A 20,860-nucleotide genomic window follows, 5' to 3' on the forward strand; every position below is an offset into this window, starting at 1 on the left:
AATATTAACAAATTAACTGACGAAAAGATAAAAATAAAACCACATAATACTAACTTGATACACTTTAAACTATAGGGTATTAAAGTGAGAAAGTGCGAAATCACAGGAGTGGTATATGAAGTTTAATCACGCGGACATAATTTAATCGCGCCGACATAATTAAAACAAACAAGCACACTAACTACATAATTAAATTTTAAATACATTTATAATAAGCCATAGCGCCGACCTATATCTCCTTTCTCTCAAGAAATAAAATATTTAATAGAGCATGTTACATAATTTACAAAAAAATAATAATAATTAGAATGGAATAATTAGGGAACATTGTGGCCTAATAAAGAATTGTAGGAGGACCTTTTTGTTAAAATAAACACCACATTAATAAGTGTACGACTATCTAAGCAAAGACAAAGGACAGCTGAGACCACTGTAGTATTAATAACTGTTGTGGCATGGGAAAAGGATTCCCCCAATTACATAATTTACAAAAAAATAATAATAATTAGAATGGAATAATTAGGGAACATTGTGGCCTAATAAAGAATTGTAGGTGGACCTTTTTGTTAAAATAAACACCACATTAATAAGTGTACGACTATCTAAGCAAAGACAAAGGACAGCTGAGACCACTGTAGTATTAATAACTGTTGTGGCATGGGAAAAGGATTCCCCCAATAATTAAATGTACTCAATAAAATCTTTTTTAAAAAATTGATGGATAAATTGCATTTTAACCCAATTTTACTCTCCTAGTATGAATTTTTATAATTGATTTAGTGTTTTTTTTTTGATCAAAATTAGTGTTGCATATTGGATATTTTCTGGTTTCGACGTGACAAATTTTATGTGAATTAATGAACTTAAAAGTTAAAAAATCACACAGACGACAACATCTGTTACTAAATAAATTTAGTCAAATTTAATAAATTTGATTTGTTCGTCAAATAACTAGTGTAAAGATTATTGCCAAAATCAATGCACTGCTTCAATTCAATATTTTGAGTGGATATATCACATATTTAATGCATGAATAATAATACACAGAGACATTATATTGGGATTGGTGGTTTAGCAGTTTCCTTGTTTAGTGGATTATTCCCACACAGCTGTAACTTCCCCTTCTCACTGCAACAAACCCTCTCACAAATTCCCCAATCCCACATTTTTGTCCCCCAATTTTGGCATCCCAAAATACCTCACCAAATTCTCTCTTTTTTTTTTTCTTTTTTTTTTCTTTTTTCCTGTTCCTGCTTCTGCTTTTGTCCTTTCTTATATTTCCTACTATACCTTTTTCCCTGTGGACAATAGTAGTAGCAGGGGAGTTAAAAAGGAAAAGTTAGAATCTTCACTGACACATATACAAGTATAGTACAGAAAAAGAAAGAGAGAGAGAGAGAGAGAGAGAGAGAGAGCATTCCTTTTTCTTCCTCTTCATCATCTTCTTCTTTGGTATTGGTTTTGTGAGAGGAGGAGATGATGGGCTAAGAGAGGGGTGGGGAGCAGCTGGATCTTTTGGTGCAGCTGCTTGTTGTAGAGATTGGTATTGGCCTTTTCTTTCCTTTTATTTATTGTGGAAAGAAGGGGGTGTTTTTTTTTTTCTCCCTTCCATGTTTTGATCAAAGTACCCAATTGCCAAAAAAAAAAAAAAAAAAAAAAAAAAAAAAACGGGTGCAGGGATTTAAGTTCCCGTCGTTTGGTCCACTTNAAAAAAAAAAAAAAAAAAAAAAAAAAAAAAAATCTGATTTTTGGGTTCTTCTTTGATCATAATCTTTGAGGAGGAGGCATTTGAGATTTTTCTTGTGTTTCAAGAGAGGATTCATGGGGTTTACTGCATGGTGGTGATCATTCTAGATCTTTGAATTTTGAGAGGTGATTTTTTTTTTTTTTTTCTGTGTTATGGTTTTCTGGGCATTTGGGGATTTTGCTGCTAGTGTAGTGTGAACTGTTCCCATTTCATGTTTTGATGGTTATTCTTTTTTTTTTTTTTTCCTCCTTTTTCCTGTTACACTTTTTAGTATGTTTCCTGGATTATATTTGCTATTTATCAGGGACTGCTTTTGCTATAGAAATCAGACATTCCTTTTGGATTTTCACATGCTCTTTTGGTTCTCTCTCTGCAGTTTCTGCATATTTGATTTCCTAATAAAGTTCCTCTTGCAAAAAAAAAAAAATTAAAAAAGGAAATTCAAAAGGTTTCATGTTAAATTTTTGATTTAGATGGTCCTTTATATCAGACATTATACAGTGAAACCATTGGTAAGATTTAGACCCTGCTTTTCAATATCAAAGCAAGATATAACATCAATGTTGTTGAGGTAATTTGCTTTGTATAAAAGAGTTATAAGTTAGTATTTTAACTGATACTTCAATTTCCTTTCATGACTTATTTGCTCTGCTTCTCAAACATAATCTCCTAAATCTTTATGTTTGCAGGTAATTTTGGAATTTGGGGGATACAAAGGTTTTTTTTGTGTTAGCTCATCTGTGAAATTTACTGAATTCCCCCTGTTCTTTTTAATTGTTCTCCTGGATCTGATCTTTTACATTGCATTTGTTAAAAATTTTATACTGGTATAAAGATCAAGCCCTTTTAAGACCAAATAAAGAGTAGCTCTTGTTTCTTTTGCTGCTGGGAACAATGGCTACATTGTCGCATTCCGAGTCGAGACGCTTATATTCATGGTGGTGGGATAGCCATATCAGTCCCAAAAATTCAAAATGGCTTCAGGAAAATCTTTCAGGTAAAATTTGAGCATAATACTTCTGCTTTTTGAGGCAATGGCATAAATGTGTACCTTTGTTGGTAACTTCTGCGAATAAACCATTCTGCGGAGTTTTGACTGCTCTGCATAGCAAGCATAGTTAACATGATTATGCTGTGTTTAGTCGACAAGAAAATGAAAAAAAAAAACATTATAATAAAGAGTATGCTGTGAATCATGTCAATTTATGAACATTGCATGATGCTCGGAATCCGTTAGAAGAGATTTCTACCAGAATCATATGAGTAAGGAACCATATTCAGCCTTGTATTAAATACTTAAACAGGACGAATTAAATGCAAGTAGTGCGCAAACATGATTAGGAAATGGTCATCTCTAATAGTGTCACATGCATTAAACTATCTTATTTTGTAGAATCATTGTTGAGCTCTGCATATGTGTAAGTATGTCCAAGTGTTGTAAGTTCATAAAAGGTAACTATTTTGTTCATAAGGAGTAACTCAGAATCATGAGTACATTGAATGGTGAATCTTAATGATCGAATAATTAGAAGTAAAGCAAATAGACTTGTTATCTTTTGTCATGCTTGTGGTGTAGACAAGATTTGCTCCTTACCATGCATTTTGAACTGCTAATATTTTTAATGAACTGAATTAGCATTGCAATTTAATCACCGGGTGATTACAGTGTGTTCAGATAGCTTTCTAGAAGCATCCATAGTTGGCCATTATCTAGGGCTGGATCAGTTAAATTAATACAGTGACCAAAAAATCAATTTGGAGATTCTAACATTACAATTAAACCTTGCGGTAAGTTCCAAAGTTAAAAGATCTTTATTAATTCTGGCTAATGAAGCCAGGAAAGCAATATATCTAGTGCTAATATTTTCTGTGTTCATTGTATTTGACATGAAATGACAGAAGAGAAATTCTTGAACCAGTAAAACGCTCTATGAACAACAAACTAGTGATTCGTAATTTAGAACATGCACCTACATTCAACTTTTTAGTTTCATATTAACTTAACTAACACCGCTTAGATGAATAATGTTAGAATTGGCAGATATATAGCCACACACATCATATGCTGACAAATTTTCCTTTACATGTGTCATCATTGAAGGAATTTTTTTGTATGCTTTTCATGTTTCTAATTACATGGAATTGTATCAAATTAAGCTTATCCAAATGCTCGGCAACTCAGATATGGATAGCAAGGTCAAAGCAATGATCAAGATCATCGAAGAAGATGCCGACTCCTTTGCAAAGAGAGCGGAAATGTACTACAGAAGACGCCCTGAGCTTATGAGTTTGATGGAGGAAATATACCGTGCATACCGAGCTTTAGCCGAGAGATATGACCACGCGCAAGGGGCACTTCGACAGGCTCATCAGACAATGGCAGAAGCATTTCCGGACCAAATTCCACTAGAATTCGATGATGAACCCTCTGGAATTTCTCCATCGGAGTCAGAACTGCATGATCTTGATACGGATCGCCGCATTTCCCCACCGTTTAACACTGCTGATCTAAAGAAGAATTCAAGAGGTATGTAATCCACCTTCAGGGATAACACATTTAAAATCAAACTCATAAGGACATAAGTGAGATCAGCATCAACTATTAAAGACAAATTCTGATAGCCCAAAAAAAAACATTTCATCCAAAATATCATAAGAATTTCTTTGATAAGATGTTCAATTGCAGATGAAAATTTTGATTTGAAAGAGCAAATAATGTTGTTGCAGAGTATGAGATGCTACAGAAAGAAATATCGAGGTTATCAGAGGAAAATCAAAATCTCAAGAACCGGATCAAATCACAATCAGAACGCACTGATGAAGCTGAATCTCAAGTTTTTAACCTGAAAGAGACCCTATCTAAATTGGAATCTGAAAAGGAAGCTGCCCTTCTCCAATGGCAACAATCCAGTTCAAGATTATCAAACCTAAAGGCTGAAATATCTCATACAGAAAAAGAATTTGCAAAGCTTAAGGAAGAGATGCAACATGGACTCAAAAATTTAAAGAGTTCTGAGCATCGATGCCTTGTTCTAGAGAGAGCGAACGAATCTCTACAGCTGGAACTGGATAAGCTTAAGCAGAGAGCAAAAGAGCAGCAAGAAGAGCTTAATGAGAAGCAGGCAGAGCTTGAAAAGCTTAGCATCTCCATACAAGAAGAGAAGCTGAAAAGCATGCAAGCCGACATGGCTCGTCTATCTATGGAGAAGCTGCTACAAGATTCTCAAGAAAAGATGAGGCTTTGGGCTCTGGAGATTCAAGGCGAGGCTGGCAAGTTAAAGGACATGGAAATGAACAAAGTAAGATTAGAAAGAGAATTGGAGAAGATTAGAGAGGAATATAGCAGACTGAATGAGCAAAACAAATCCTCAACTTTACGGATAATCGATCTCCAGGATGAGATAATTTTCCTGAAGGATGTAAAAGGAAAACTTGAGGATGAAGTATCTGTCCATGTCGAGGAAAAAAAAGTGCTTCAAAAACAGCTATCTCGTCTCAAGGAAGATAAAAATAATTCAGAATGGAGGCATTGTTCTCTAATGGAACAAGTAAGTGCGGTTACTTCAAATGTGGAGTCACTTCAAGCTTTAGCAAAGGAGTTGAGAGATGGAAATGTGGAGTTAAAAGACATCATCAATAATCACGAGGGTGTAAGTGCCCTTCACGTCGAGAATCTGAAGCAATTGCAGAAGATGTCGGAGAAAAATGCAGCTTTAGAAATTTCTTTGTCGGATGCAAACATTGAACTGGAAAGACTGAGAAAGAAGAAAAAGAAATTAGAAGATTCGTGTGAGTACCTCAATTCCAAGGTTTCAACACATCAGTCTGAGCGGGCTGTGTTGGTCTCCCAGATAGATTTTATTTCTCAGAATATGGAGAAGCTCTCGGTGAAAAATATTTATTTGGAGAACTCGTTGTCTGATGCTAATATTGAACTAGAAAGTCTTAGAGGGAAGTTGAAGGAACTAGAAGAATCTTGTCAGTCTCTATGTGATCAGAATTCCATGCTTCTAGGTGAAAAGAGAAATCTCGTTTCTGAGGTAAGTCGTTTTAGACTTTTCTGCACCTTCCTTCTCAACAGCTTTTCCCATCTTCCTTCAAATCTCCATGGGTTCTTTTACAAAAGTACTCTCCTCTATTCTAGGTTTTGCATCTTTTTTAGCTTCGGCAAAGAACTTTTCTGAGTTCTCCACATTTATGTTATCACAACTTTAGGCTGGAACCTTCTTTTATGGACTTAAAAGCCCCTGAACCTTCCTTTGATGATATTCAGTGTACTAGATATTTTGACCGAGGGCTTTATGGTACATAAAAGAATATTTTAGCTCAAGCTTGTAAATACAGAAAAGATGGCACGAAAACTGAAAAAGAGTCTGTACTTGACGAAAATGGCCAAACACCCATTGATGCCCCTGCACATTTAGCAATCAATGTGAAACTCTTTTAAGTTTTGGTACTTTTGTTCTCAAAATACTTTTCAACTTTCATCAATTCAACAATTGTTGTGATCTTACTCTCAATGGGTTTTTTGCATATTAGGTTGAAAGCATTACCCAGATTCTTGGGAACTTGGAAAGGAAATATGCAGAATTACAAAGCAAACACTCAAATCTAGAGAGGGAGAAAGACTTAGCGCTCGATCAAGTCACAGAGTTGCAAAAGGCAATAAAATTAGAGAGGGAAGAGAATGCAAATGTCGCCACCTTTAGCAAGAGTCAGATAAGCGATTTAGAGAAGCAGATTCTTTTACTACAAGTTGAAGGTCGCAGGAGGGAGCAGGAGCTAGAAGTCGAACAGCAAAAAATCATAAATGCTCAATTCGAGATTTTTATCTTGCAGCGATGTTTATCTGATATGAAAGAAAAGAACTTGGTTATTTCAGCGAACTTGCAGAAACATCAAGAACTTAAAGAAAAGTACTCAAGTCAAGAGGGTAAGATTGGTTCTTTATTAAAGCACAATGAGAAACTAGCTGAAGGGGTTCGATTGATTTTGAAAGTGCTTAAGTTGGATGAGAGATACGATTCCTTAGAAGACTTGAAGGATGAAATTATTTTGCAGCTTATTTTGCACGAGATTAGATACTTACTGAATACTATTTCTGATGCCCAAGATGTGAAGCAAAATCAGCTTCTAGAGAAGTCGGTCGTTGTCACACTTTTGGAGCATTTTCAGCAGGAAGTGGCAGAGCTGAGATCTGAGAAGAACATGCTTAAGAAAGAAGCTCAAACGAAGACTGAGGAACTGTCAGTGCTAAAAACGGAAAATAATGAGCTCCTTAAGATGAATGAACAAATATGGCAGAAAATGAAGGGTAGTAACGAAAAAGTCGAAGAATTGAAATCTGAAATGAAATTTCTACTTGGACAGTTAACAGAATTGCAAGATTCTCGCCGTTCTTTACAAACTGAAATAATTAAATTGCTCGAAGAAAATTCTTCTTTGTTGAATAAACTTCACGACATCAGGGAGAAAGAAAAAGCACTGGAAGAGCAATACCATGTTATCCTTGCTGACGCTATGACTCTGGAATGTCTTAAAGTTGCTTTTAAAAGTCTTTATGATGAGAGAGTATCAGATCTCAAGTCAGTACATAAGAAGCTCTCACAGGCTAATCAGAAGTTCCAACAAACAGAAGCAACGAACTTGGAATTGTGTAGAAATCTTGATGAGGCTAAATTGGTAAGAGAAGAACTAGTGAAAAGCATTACAATCCTCTCAGAAGATAACAAGAATAGAGAACATGAGATTGCATGCATTTGTAAAGCAAATGAGCTGTCGAGACAGGAGGTTCATGAGCTGCAGAAACAAGTTGATGAGCTCCGAAGCAAAGAAAAGGAATTGGCATCTGAACAGCAAAAAGGAATTGATGTGGTTAGGTCCTGTGATGTCGAAATTGCAACGTTATTAAGCAATATCCAGTTTGCCACAATTAATGCAGCTTTATTCAAAGAAAAGATACTTGAGTTGATAATAGTATGCGAGAGCTTCGAGATATCCTCCATGGTACAAAAAGAAGTTCTAAAGGAAGAAATTACTCAAAGAAATTCATATGTGCACGAGTTGAAGGAAAAGCTCGATGCTATTGAAGTAGAAAACAGAAGATTGAAAGTGGATTTGGATGGAGGTTTCACTCTTTTAGGATCATTGCAAGATGATGTAGCTATCCTTGAGGAACAGACTCTTTTATTGGCAAAAGACCATATACCATTAGATAAGCCAAAAAGCGAGGTACTCTTGTTTATTCATAGTTAGTGCTGCATAAAAGATGAAAGCAAAGTTTCTTTCAGGGATTTTGCATATGTATAAATTTCTTACAAAAATGCCCCTTCATCCAATTCACAGTAAGTACATTTTTTTTACTTTGAAAATGTTTTTTCCCCGCCAAAGGGGGCACATTTTTAAGTACAATCAGGAATAAGATTTTGTAAGTCAATTTGTTAGAATTCAGTTGCAGGGATATGTAAGTAAATGCAATTTTTGCACGGGTATATACGTAAAATTCCCTTTTATCATCTTTCCACCACATCTCCAACCGTAATTACGAAGCATGGTTTATTATTTATTTCAGGAGAATACATTGGTGCCGTTTCAGCATTCTAAGAACAGCCAGAAACCAAGTGAGGATCATAATGCAACAGCTTTGGCAGGAAACCTGGAATTGCAAAAATTGCATGCAACAGTTAAAGCGCTTCAAAAAGTGGTAATGGATACGGGCATTCTTTTAGAGCAGGAAAGACTTGATTTCAATTCTAGTCTATCAGCTGCGAGAAAGCAGATTGAAATGTTGAAGTTAAAGGAAATCTTAGACGATGACCTCAACGATGTGAAGTATGAAAGGATGCTCAAAGATATACAGCTTGATCTTGTACAAAATTCTTCTCAAAATGGTAATAACATTCACTCCCATGGGCAAAAAAAGCCAGAAAAAGCAGTAGAAACCAATGACCAGATGCTCGAACTATGGGGAATAGTTGGATCCAATAGCGACAACCCTACGAAGAATGCTCGATCAGCAAGAATGCAACACGAGATAAAGCATCCGATAACTGAACCAGAAGAGAAAGACAAGGGTAAACGACCTTCAACTGAAATTATATCTGTGAAAGAGTTGGTAGTTGACAAACAAGAGCTGCCCAAAAGAATTGCTTTAGAATCTCACCAAGATTTTAACAAAAGGTTCATCGAAAGGCTTTCTTCTGATGCTCAGAGGCTAATGGTTCTTCAATCCAGCATACAAGAATTGAAAGAAAATATCGAAGCATCTGAAGAGAGCAAAAGCACCTCACGTCTTGATGGTGTAAAAGCGCAATTGAAAGAAGTTGAGGGGACCGTCTGGCAATTGATTGATGCTATCAATAAACTGACAAAGAAGGCTGAAGATTGTGCCTCGTCCTCTGAGAACATTACCGATGAAAATGTTGATTGGAGCAGAAGAAGCCAAAGGAAAATCTCAGAACGAGCGCGAAAAGTGTCAGAAAAGATTGGAAGGTTGGAGCTTGAGCTGCAGAAAATCCACCATGTCTTTCTGAAACTTGATGAAGAACAAGCAAACAAGAGGAACAAGACCATGCATAGAAGGTCGAAAGTGCTTTTGGTGGAATATCTCTATGGTAAGTCAAGAGACAGTCGGAGAAAGAAGAGAGGTCTTCCCTGTGGTTGCCTGAATCCGAAAAAAACTGAGGGTGACTGAACTCTCATTCTTGCTGCAGCTTCCGGCAATTGGCTAGTTAACTGAACAGGTGATAACATGTTGTTCAGAGTGAGTGATTCCCATACCTTTATGACTATTTTTCTCATATAAAACCCTTTAATCATCTGCTTTTTGGATATTTCCTATTTTGTATGAGACTGTACATGGTAGGTATGATTAGAAGCAGCTACTATGGTGTAGTTTCTTGTATTGTGTATCTGACATCTATGTAGTAGATCCCTCCCTGCACTGAATATTGTATGTTTGAATTATTGCATAATTTATCCAGCCAAAGTATTGCAAAACTGGTTCGTATTCAATCTTTCATTGTTAAAACTTAAAGAGTAGAGTCGCATCATTTTCTCCTAGCAGGAATATACCCAGTCCAAAATGACCTTAAAATGATCAGAAACACGTAAATTGAGAGTTCATGAGTATGAACTCAACTACCAAAGGCCATAAAACCGAATAGGAAAATTAAATGTGACCTACTACATCTAAAACCTTATAAATTTAAGGATTAGATCCCTATATATTACTAGGATTACTCAAATCATAATAAAGAAAAATCTATTTTGGTCCCAATCGCTAATAGAAGGATTCAGAGATGAAGACAGAGAGAGAGGAGAAGAGGAAGAGGGCGAAGAGGAGGACCTCTGCTTCAACACGGCGAGGAATCGAGGAAGGGACGAGTCGTAGAAGGATATGCGGTTGTGCTCTCGACTAGGGTTTCCGCCATGGCTAGGGTTTCGAGGAGAGAGAGAGAGAGAGAGGAAGGGACGAGTCGTAGAAGGATATGCGGTTGTGCTCTCGACTAGGGTTTCCGCCATGGCTAGGGTTTCGAAGCGTCGGATGGTTTCAGCGGGAGGGAGGAGGAGAAGAGTAGCGGGAAAATGGTCGTGTGATTTATGTTAAAATGTCTGCAATTTTAGATGTCTCACCGCCGTATTCCGCATAAGGAATGGGTTTCTCATTAAGTCGTTGAAGTAAGCTATCCCGTCGCCGACTCCTCATCACTATCTCTACGCTCGGACCCTTTCGCCACCATTTGATTCCAATTTCCAAGCTGTTCGATGCGGCGAACTGGGCTTCCTCGCCAACGACTTCTAAACCCGGTAACCGAAGTTATTCACCGCCGACTTCATGTAATTAATACTCACTTATTAATGTGGGTTTTCTTTCTTTCTTTCTTTGTTTCTTTTTTTAATTCAAAAAGTTGCGTATAAACCTCTTATCCAAGAGCTTTTTTCTTTTGAGAACTATATTATTACAATGCTATCCAGAAGCTAGTGTACATACGAGGTTTGAACCACGGTAGATAAAGAAAAGTACCCGTGATATTGTTAAATAAGATACATATTTTTTTAGCCTGTAAAAGTTGGACCTGATTAGGCTAGATGAAGCCAAAAGAAACTTAACAAATTTAAACATCAAAGCATCGCAGTATAATAGATTCTAGACAACTTTTGAATATATAATATATACATACATACCTATATATATATATATATATATATATATATATATATATACGAATTGCTCTGGATACTATTAATAGTAAACACTCTTTAACTAGTGAAGTTTACACCTTGGAGAAAATTGTAGAATGGGATCGATCTAGTCCGATTAGAGTTGGAGTGGTCCATAAGGTTTGTAGTGGTCCCACATGTGGGTATAAGTATTTAATCCATGGTTAGAAATAATGAAAAGAGTTATTCCAAAAGGCTAAAAAACTGGTAGCACAGTGAGACTTTTGCTACTAATGTAGCCCAGTCAACTCTATATAAGTTATATATATATAATATATATATATATAATATATATATAGTCTATAGTATAAAATTGAGTCTAGAATATTTTTTAGAAACGACCGAACACTTGGTGCTTTAAGTTTCTAGCCTTTGGATTCTACTCCTTGATTTACTAATAATATTGAATCAAACACTATCACACTACCACTACCTATCACCCTATCACATATCATTCCAACCCTCATCTCTCAATCCACATGGCTAAAATCAAGCCACCCCATGATGGCTTTTAGGAAGTATTCTAGCCACTATATATATATATATATATTAACTATATATGTTATGTATATATTATATATATATATGTTTAGTTATATTATATAGATATATATATATATACATATAATATACTAATAATATATCGTATTATAATAATATGTAGATATATATATATATATATATGTAGATTATACATATATATATATATATATATACTATCATATAGTATATAGTAATATTATACATAAATTATGAATACTATTAAAAAAGTAAACACTCTTTTACTATGAATATTTTAAACCCTGATGAAAAATTTAGAACGGGATAATATAATCGATTAATATGATGGTCCCATCCCTAATGGAGTGGTCCCATTGGATTATATTATTAAATGCCAAGGTAGAAATAAAAGTTATCAAAGCTAAAAAATTGTAACAGTGAGAATTGCATAAGAGTAGCCCGTCAATCATATATATATATATATATAATATATATAATATATATAATATATATATAATATAAGAAATGAGCTAGAAATTTAGAAACATCACCAACCAGTGCTTTAATTCTAGCCTTTAGGATCTACTCCTTGATTACTAAAATCATTGAATCAAACACTATCACCTACACCACCTATACACCACCTAATCACATCATTTCCAACCCTAAATCTCTCAATCACAATTGCAAAAAAACCAAAACACCAAACCGCCATGATGCTTAGGAGTACTAGCTCAAACTATATAATAGATATATATATAATATTATATATGTAATAAGTATCTATATATATATAGATGTAATATATAATATAATAATATAATACATATCATAGTTATAATATGATTATATAATAATGTAAAAGATAATATAATGTATAAATATATATATATATATATATTATATACATAAATATATATAATATTAACATATATATATATAAAGAAGGCGCTAATATACTCTTAGATAGCTCACCCGTACTCATAAATTAATTTCATGATAACTTACCAACGACGATCCACATACGGTAATATTTATCTAGAGCATTTAAAAACTTTATAAATCATTCATATTTTCTAACATCATTACCTGACGATCAAACTCACAAAATGATAATTTTAACGGCACGGTATCCGATATTTGATATTAACATGTTAAAAAATCGAATAGTGATTTGATAAAAATTCTAATCAGTCTAATAAAGATACAATAATACATCTTAATTGAGGACCGACATCTTTTTTAAGGACGTCGTCAAATTTCGTCATTTTCCCATTTTTGAGGACTTTATTATATTTCAAAAAAATGAATTAATTTCTAGAAGGTCACAATAACTAGATCATAATTAACGGCTGATTCGTCAATCTCGAAGCTCCAAGTCGGAAACACTTATGATAACGAAGAATCCACTACCATAAAGTATAGTAGCCCTACCTCTCTCTCTCTCTCTCTCGTCCTCCCTTCTTCTTCACATGCTATCAGTCTCTCTCTCTCTGCTATTATATATATAGATATATATTATAGATATATATTAGATAAGTTTGACTGGCTAACTATCGTATAAATGCTCGCCTTACTACCGGGATGTTTTATGATGATAGAGCTCAATCGACGATCGCACCATTGAAAATGATCTATACATACTTAATTATCTATAAATAATTCAATGATTTTTTGGCATCACTAACAAACGACAAAGGTCACAAAAACTATAATTTAATGCCATATTGTGCGTTTGCTCTTTAAAGTATAACGAAAATTCAAACCAACTAAATTTTTGTTAAAAAATCTAAACTATTAAATAAATCTAGACCTAAGAACTCAAATATAACGTGCGGATCATAGCTTTAAATCAAGTTTTACAGTGCGATCATCAATTGAACTAATAATGAAAAACAGAAATCGATATTAACCGATGATGCCATTTACTATCAATAGTTTCTAGCAAAACTTATATATTATATATATAATATATATATATATAATATATATATAATTTATATATTAAAGAATAATATATATTACTCTGGGGGCTACATACTCTTATATTAAGACATTCTTATACTTAGAAATTTTAAACACTTATACTAATGGATGTTATAAGAATGAAGTGCCACCTAAAATGAAAGGGTCTCCCTCAAGTTGAAGTGAGTACTAGTTTGTTAAATAGTATGAACAAAACGGATTTAAAATTGAATAATAAAATAAATCTAAGAGCGAAAACTTATTGATATAAGGAGCCAATACTCAATAACAGTAATAACTCGGACTTATATATACTATATACATAATATACTATAATATATAATATTAAATAATATATATAGTATATATATAAGTATAGATAGTATATATATTCACTATATCGAGTAATTTATTCGGGTATTTGTTCGCGCTATCTTTTAAGATCCTAGTAATTCCCAATGAATAAAAAAACATGACGGTGTTTGCTTTAAACGAACTAAGTAAATACCAGTGTATAATTGGATTCATGAAATAAATTCAATCCCAAAGTACTAATTACTCTTCCTGAGGAGGATGGTATTCCATATAATATTTAAGTAAATAATAGTCTAATCTCTTTTTTTCTTTCTATCTCGCCGCAATAATATTATTTTAATTTACATACTTAACACTTATATCTCTTCTCTAAACTTATTTTTCTCATCTAAAATTCAAACCTTTTTTTCTCTCTCTAAACTAATCTCTCTCTCTCATCTTCTTCTAAATTTCACTCTCATCACTCTCTTAAATTCGAGCTATATTCTTCTTATCTATTTTTAATTAGTCTCTCTCCTCCTAACTTATAACTCTCTTCTCGTTTTTTTTTCTAAAAAGATATGAAATACTTTTGATAAAATTCTCTAAAATTAAATTACTTAATTTTAATTAATTCATTGTAATTTTTTTAATATAAATAAATGTTAAATTAATATTATCACGTGCGAACCAACTCAGAAATCCACATTCTTATAATAGAAGAATAGAAAAATTATTCGATATCTATATCTTAAGTTGTTGAGCCAGTTAGGCGGCGAACAGCTGCACGCACGGTCTATATCCGTAAGACGGCTAAAACGGTAGACCTAGAGTGCACCGGACGCATATGAGCCGCGCTGGACCGAGGAGTTATAGCAACCGCAAGCAGTTACGAGCGGTTCCGATCGGCCGAAGGTGGTCCTACGAATCAGGGGATAGTGGCTGATCGTGCAAAAGCAATAACTAACGCAAGGGCGGTTTTATAAATAGGCATACGATACCCTGAAAAGAGGTTTTCGCCCCTGCGCACAAAAGACCACCTTTATTTTCCTGCATCTTTCTTTCCTGCATTTACCGCTTTTCGTAGGAGTAGCTCGCGTAACTTAAGCATACTTGGAGTCTGTCTGCCCTACGGGCATCACTCCCCTGTTCTTTTACTTGGAGTCTGTCTGCCCTACGGGCATCACTCCCCTGTTTTTGTACGTCTGTTCAATAGAAATTCATTTTCGGCTCTTCTCGCCGATCAGAGCTCAAGTTGTTTAGCCATTCGGCTCGTCTTCCAGTCGAATTCCGGGCTTTCCCTCTTCATTCGGCTCATCCCGCCGAAGCGAATTTACTGTGGAGGTTTTCGAACCCGGCTGATTCGATCCCTCATCGACCGAATCGCTTGATCCGTCGTGGGCGCAAACTTCGAGAGTCACCATCCGCAGCCGCTCATCATTCCCAACGCTCTTCCCGAGGAAGATTATTGACCTGGTAAGGGCCGGGACTCTCAGCCGCTAACATTAGTAATCTTTCATAATGCGAACCAAACGCACCATTACGTACATTGCAAGGAAAAAGAAACATTCCAAATCCCGACGAAACTTAATCAGGGGAATCTTCGCTCCGTGGCCTGCTATTTTAGAACTGTTTTAAGCAGAAAAAAACTGGTAAAAATTTTTTTTAAGAAGTTGATCATTCTATATAGCACGCAATTCAATCGTAAATCAAATTTAATAAAAATAAAAATATTAATTCAAAGTACGAATGAACAGCAGATCCTTTTAGGCCTCGACATTTTCGTGATGGGCGTTAAACAAATACTATCATTTATACAAAACTTCAATAATCTATGTCTAAATTGTATGCTATAGCATTTCAAAATTTTAATTCATTTGATTTGAATCGGTCGGTAATATTTAGACTTCAAAATTAAAGCCAATTATTTATTATAATATATTTATAATTTTAAGAATTATATAATATATGCTAATTAAACTTATAAAAAAGAACGGTGCATTTAAATTTTATAGTCAAAATATTATTAACTAATTTAAATCAAATAAATTAAAAAGTTAAATAGTAAAAAATTTAATAGCCGGTTCAAAATAATTTATAATTTGATAAATTTTTGTACACCAGTAGTTAATGGACTTAGTCAACCGGATAATAATTTGTGAAGGAGACGTGACTTTTTGGCCGCGTCTGCTTGAGAACTTTGCTAGTCATTTGCATTACAAGTTGTGATTGGGACTCTAAAATTAAATATCGCAAAATTATATAAAACAAGCAATTAAAAAATTGGTGCATGGCTAAATATTTACTCGTTTCAAAGTCTCTTCTCTAGCTAGTGCTAAACAGCTCTATCAAGCTGGGAAGCGTCACCCAATTTGGCTACTCTCAAAAAGGGACTCAGATTTTTTTCCAAATTTTGTTGATGAGTTTTTTTCTTTTCTTTTCTTTTTTTCTTTTTTTTTTTTGCATATATTTTAACTAGGGTTGTTAATGGACCGAACACGAGTGAGTTGAAATTAGTTCGTGTTTGACTCGTTTATTGAACAAGCTGAACATAAGTTGTCTCGTCGTAATATGTTCGGCTTGTTTATTAACGAGTTGTACACGCGTCGGTTCCTGAACAATAAATTAGATAGTCAGCTCTACTACAAAGTAAAAAGTTGAAAGTAAATTAAAAAATTAGAATCTTAATTTAGTAATTAAAATTCATGAAATATAGATCTTTTAATACTTGGGTTAGCATAAAATCCAAATAGTAAAAATTTGTACAAAATATAAAAGTTAACCCAGCTCATGTTTAGCTCATTAAGATTTCGGGTTGAAAATTTTAAATTACATTTGGATCGTTTATTAAACAAGTGATCGATTTTGCGCTCATTCCAAATCGAATACGAGCCGACCCTGAGCTGAATTGTAGGTTCTAATTTCAACATGCTAGCTAGTTAGTGTGCTCAAACAAGCACATGAATAGGAAAAAGTTCGTCTAGAAGAAATTCTAGTATGAAAAGAAAAGAAAAAAATATATAAAATTTACCTGATTCACCTAGCGATATAATTAATATAATATTTTTAGTCTATTATACTTTAAATATTATACTCAGGTGAAGGGCATACTAACAAAATACATGATGAAAACTCAATTCAAATTGTGAACTTCGTTTTTTTTATTTTATTACTATCCTGAAAAGTAATTTAAAAATATGATTTGATTAGCTAGAGATTATATTTGAAGTAAACTATATGATTATGAATTTATGATGGAGCTTTAATTCATAAAATATTTTTATTATAATATTTACTTTAAACTGAATTTATTATTAATAAAATACTAACTCAGATATTTTTTCAGCGTTTACATAGGTAAGCATATGAAAATTAAAGGATCTCCTCTTAATTTGCCTTCGTTTTCTCCTGGAAATTAAAATATAGTCCACGTTGGTACCACAAGGAATTTAATAAAAGGTCCTCCTCGCTCTGGCCAAATTAAAATTTCCTTTAATTTAATTTCATAATCATTGTTTAATATTGATCTTTAATATATAATATGAATCACTCCTAACTCCCACAAAAAGCTGTAACATTATTAATTAATAACCTTTTAATGATACAACAATAATATTCTTATATGTTTCAATCACAATTCATATATATAGAATCATCTCCAATACGGCGGCGGCGGCGGCGGTGGAGGCGGCGGCGGCGGGGGTGGCGGCGCGATACAACCGTTCGAATCGCAATAAACCGGCGGGCGGTGGAGGAAGGCGATGCACTCGTCGGGCGGGCGCTGGTCGGGGCGGCCGGCAATGCAATTGTCGCGGTCGTCGTGCCGCCGGACCTTCAGGCAGCGGTCCGGCTCCCCGCAGAAGTAGTTGTACGAGTAAGTGAAGTTCTTCAGCCTCGGCAGCTCGCAGACACTCTCCGGCACGTCCCCGGAGAGCGCGTTGTGCGCGACGTCGAGCTGCTCCAGCCGCCGCATCCTCCCTATGCTCTCCGGCAGCAGCCCCACCAGGTTGTTGAAGCTGAGGTCGAGTACCGTGAGCTTGTCCAGCCGCCCGATGCTCTGCGGAATGCACGACGTGATATTACTGTTCAGCAGTATCAGCTGGTTCAGCGTGCGCGCCATGTCCCCCAGGCTCTCCGGCAGGCACCCGCCGAGCCGGTTGTTTGCGAGCACCAGCACCGACGCGGTCGAGTTCCCGATGTTCGCCGGGAGGGCGAACTCAAACTCGTTGTTGTTCACGAAGAACGCGTCGAGCTCGCGGTCGAACACTTCGCTCGGGACGGCACCGGAGAACTTGTTGAAGCGGATGTCGAGGTATCTGAGCGAGGGTAGCTTGAGGACGACGGAGGGGAAGGGCCCGGTGAGGCGGTTGTTGCTCACGTCGAGCTCGTAGAGGAGCTTGAGCTCGCAGAAGGACTGCGGTAGGGCGCTGGAGAAGCGGTTGGAGTTGATGTGGAGGAGCGAGAGGTCGGTGAGGAGGCCGAGGTCCTCCGGGAGGGTGCCGGCGAGGCGGGCATGGTTGAGGTCGACACCGGCGACGGTGAGGATGCAGGGGTCGTCGGGCGCGGGGGCGCAGAACACGCCGGTGTAGTTGCACACGTAGGGGCCACACCAGTCAGCGGTGAAGTTCTTCGGGTCGGCGGTGATCGAATGCTTCAGCGCCTGGAGCGCGACGTACGCCTTCTCCAGGCGCGGGTTGATCGGCGCGAGTGGCGCGGAGTGCGGAGGCGAGGGCGAAGGAGGAGGGGAGGGTTGAGGGAGGGAGAGGAGAGGGAGGAGAGAGAAAATAAGGAGGAGAGTGGTGGTGGTGGCGGTGGTGGTGGTAGTAGTCATGTTAGCATGTTATGTGTATGTGTATGGATTAGTGTTATAGAGGGGTGGGATTTGCTTTTATATGTGCAATAGGTGGGAGTCTAATTTTTATATGAATTAAGTTTAAATAAAGGCTTGGTTAGGTGATAAGTGTGTGTAAATGGATTATTTAATATATGAGAGAGAGAGAGAGAGAGAGAGAGAGAGAGAGAGAGAGAGAGAGAGAGAGAAGAGTTTATATTATTAGTAGTAAGTTGGATTTATTATATTAGTGGGATAATGTTCAATTTATTTTCTCATCTAGGTAAGTAGGTTCTTAATTTGTGGAGTAATATTATGTATTTTATATAGTGACTTCATGTGTGTGTGTGTATATATGTATATATACACACGGCTATTACTAATAATATATGTGATTTTTATTGGGGGCATGTTGTTTATTGTGGATTGAGTTTTGTCTCTGAATTGCTTATTATATAAAGCAGGACTACTGTGTTATTAGGAGTACAATAGTCTTTGTATTTCTAAATTTTTAACCGTGTATTAATTTTGATGAATGGTTAGGATAAAAGAGAGATGAGAAATTAGTGAGAAATTGAGTGCCTCATTTTCTCTTCTTTTTAATTTTTTTTTTAAAATTTTTCTTTCCTCTTTTATCTTAATCATCCATCAAAATTAATAAACGGCTAGAAATTTAGGAGTACAAAGATTATTGTACTCCTAATAGCAGCACAGTAGCCCTACTCTTATTATATATATTTATATATTTTATATGTTTTGTCTCATCCCATTGGAGGGAGGGAGAGAAAATGATCCTTATTTTTGTTTTTTTATTTGGTTTATTACTATATATTATTAGTCTACTGAAGAACACGGTTTTGAGTTCTACTCTCAACAGCTTCTATGAGGCACGCGCTTGAATATTTTAGAATAAACTTTCCTTAAAGATAATTTATGAATTAATTTTTAGATTGATGTTTTGTGGTTTTGTTTGTATTAATAATTTGAAAACATACAGATTTTAATCTGAATTTACAGGTTTGGATCGAATTTGAATTTGAAATCAAGTTTCTGGTGGACTTTAGATCAAATCAATTAATTAATTTATCCTGAAATTACAATACAATTAATATATATACACACACACGAATGCTATGAATTATGCATCCCACATTTGCATGTACGTATTCCAATAATGTTTCCATTAAATATGGAAGGAGCGTACGTATTACGATTATTAATTAAAGAATCACATGATTTATAAGGAGTATTTATCAATTTACCATAAATAAAAAGGGACCATGTAATTAATAAAACGTACGTTATAATAATACTCACCTTTGGAAACCCTTAAGAAACTTGTGGACTGAATCAAAACCCCTGCATGTATTAATTCATGCATCCGTGCAAGTTTCGAGTAATTGACCAAGTTTCATCTTGCTTTGAGATGTGAGCTAACTTATTATGGATTTTAAACTTTTTATTGTCAACTTAGGTCACCTAAGAACATATTCAGATCTAAACCATGGCGTGCAACATGTAACTAAAGCTTAAATAACTAAGCTATTTATTGGTACGATACTAGCTAACACCTATATATATATATATATATATATATACTTGTATTTAAACATCTTGCATTTATCGTACCATTTTTAAAAACCAAAATCATATATATATATATATATATATATATATATATATATATATATATATATATATATTAAGACTCGATCATTTAAAGTACATTTTGTTGGTGCAATTTTAATTAGTTAATATTAAAGTACATCTTCCCTACCATTGTCATTTGTATCTTGAGAAGGAAGAAAAAATTAATATTCATTAGTTAGTACTAATTTTCATGTTGATATAAAAATAAAGATGTGATGCCACCATCTAATGAAGTTAACTTTGCATCTTTTTGTTTGTTGACATGTTTCGAATGATTCTCTGGTAATTTTAATTTGACGTGAATAGAGAGAAAATCTATCACTATGTATATATCTTGCCTAAAACTGTCCAAAATATCTGATATACCATACCTGACCCGGACCCTATCCGGATCCTATCCGGACCCGAACCGGACCCGATAAAAAATGGATAGTATACGGATAAAAAAAAATACCCACTAAAGTTTCGGGTATGGGTCCGGATATTTTATACCCACACCCGATTTGGACCTGATCCGAACCCAACTTTTAAATTGGTAGGGTCCAGAGTAGTTTTTAAATCCGGACCCGGACCCGAACCCAGACCCGATGAAATATTCGATAGTAAATAAAAAAATTTTGAACTTTTAAAGTTGAGGGATCAATTTTAAT

General features: G+C 35.2%; 2 protein-coding genes across 3 annotated transcripts; one reads left to right on the forward strand and one right to left on the reverse strand.

Annotated features, from left to right (window-relative positions):
- Positions 1,228 to 9,745, forward strand: LOC109713219 (protein NETWORKED 1A-like). 2 transcript variants are annotated; one of them, XM_020237214.1, is made up of 6 exons: positions 1,228 to 1,543; positions 2,437 to 2,744; positions 3,930 to 4,274; positions 4,475 to 5,787; positions 6,287 to 7,978; positions 8,319 to 9,745. In XM_020237214.1, the coding sequence occupies exons 2-6, from the start codon at positions 2,642 to 2,644 to the stop codon at positions 9,438 to 9,440; spliced, it is 4,575 nt and encodes a 1,524-aa protein (XP_020092803.1). In that variant the 5' UTR covers positions 1,228 to 1,543; positions 2,437 to 2,641; the 3' UTR covers positions 9,441 to 9,745. The 2 variants fall into 2 exon arrangements, with proteins under 2 accessions (XP_020092803.1, XP_020092804.1); XM_020237215.1 differs by lacking the exon at positions 1,228 to 1,543 and adding an exon at positions 1,715 to 1,872.
- Positions 17,276 to 18,725, reverse strand: LOC109712415 (leucine-rich repeat extensin-like protein 6). The gene has a single exon (XM_020235971.1). The coding sequence runs from the start codon at positions 18,558 to 18,560 to the stop codon at positions 17,382 to 17,384; it is 1,179 nt and encodes a 392-aa protein (XP_020091560.1). The 5' UTR covers positions 18,561 to 18,725; the 3' UTR covers positions 17,276 to 17,381.

Source organism: Ananas comosus, linkage group 7, assembly GCF_001540865.1.
Source record: "Ananas comosus cultivar F153 linkage group 7, ASM154086v1, whole genome shotgun sequence".
NCBI classification, from domain to species: domain Eukaryota; kingdom Viridiplantae; phylum Streptophyta; class Magnoliopsida; order Poales; family Bromeliaceae; genus Ananas; species Ananas comosus.

Coding starts and splice junctions, on each gene's coding strand:
- LOC109713219 (XM_020237214.1), top strand. CDS start 2,642: ATGGCTACATTGTCGCATTCCGAGTCGAGACGCTTATATTCATGGTGG. Junction 2,745..3,929: donor GCTTCAGGAAAATCTTTCAG/GTAAAATTTGAG, acceptor TCGGCAACTCAG/ATATGGATAGCAAGGTCAAA. Junction 5,788..6,286: donor AGAGAAATCTCGTTTCTGAG/GTAAGTCGTTTT, acceptor TTTGCATATTAG/GTTGAAAGCATTACCCAGAT.
- LOC109712415 (XM_020235971.1), bottom strand. CDS start 18,560: ATGACTACTACCACCACCACCGCCACCACCACCACTCTCCTCCTTATT.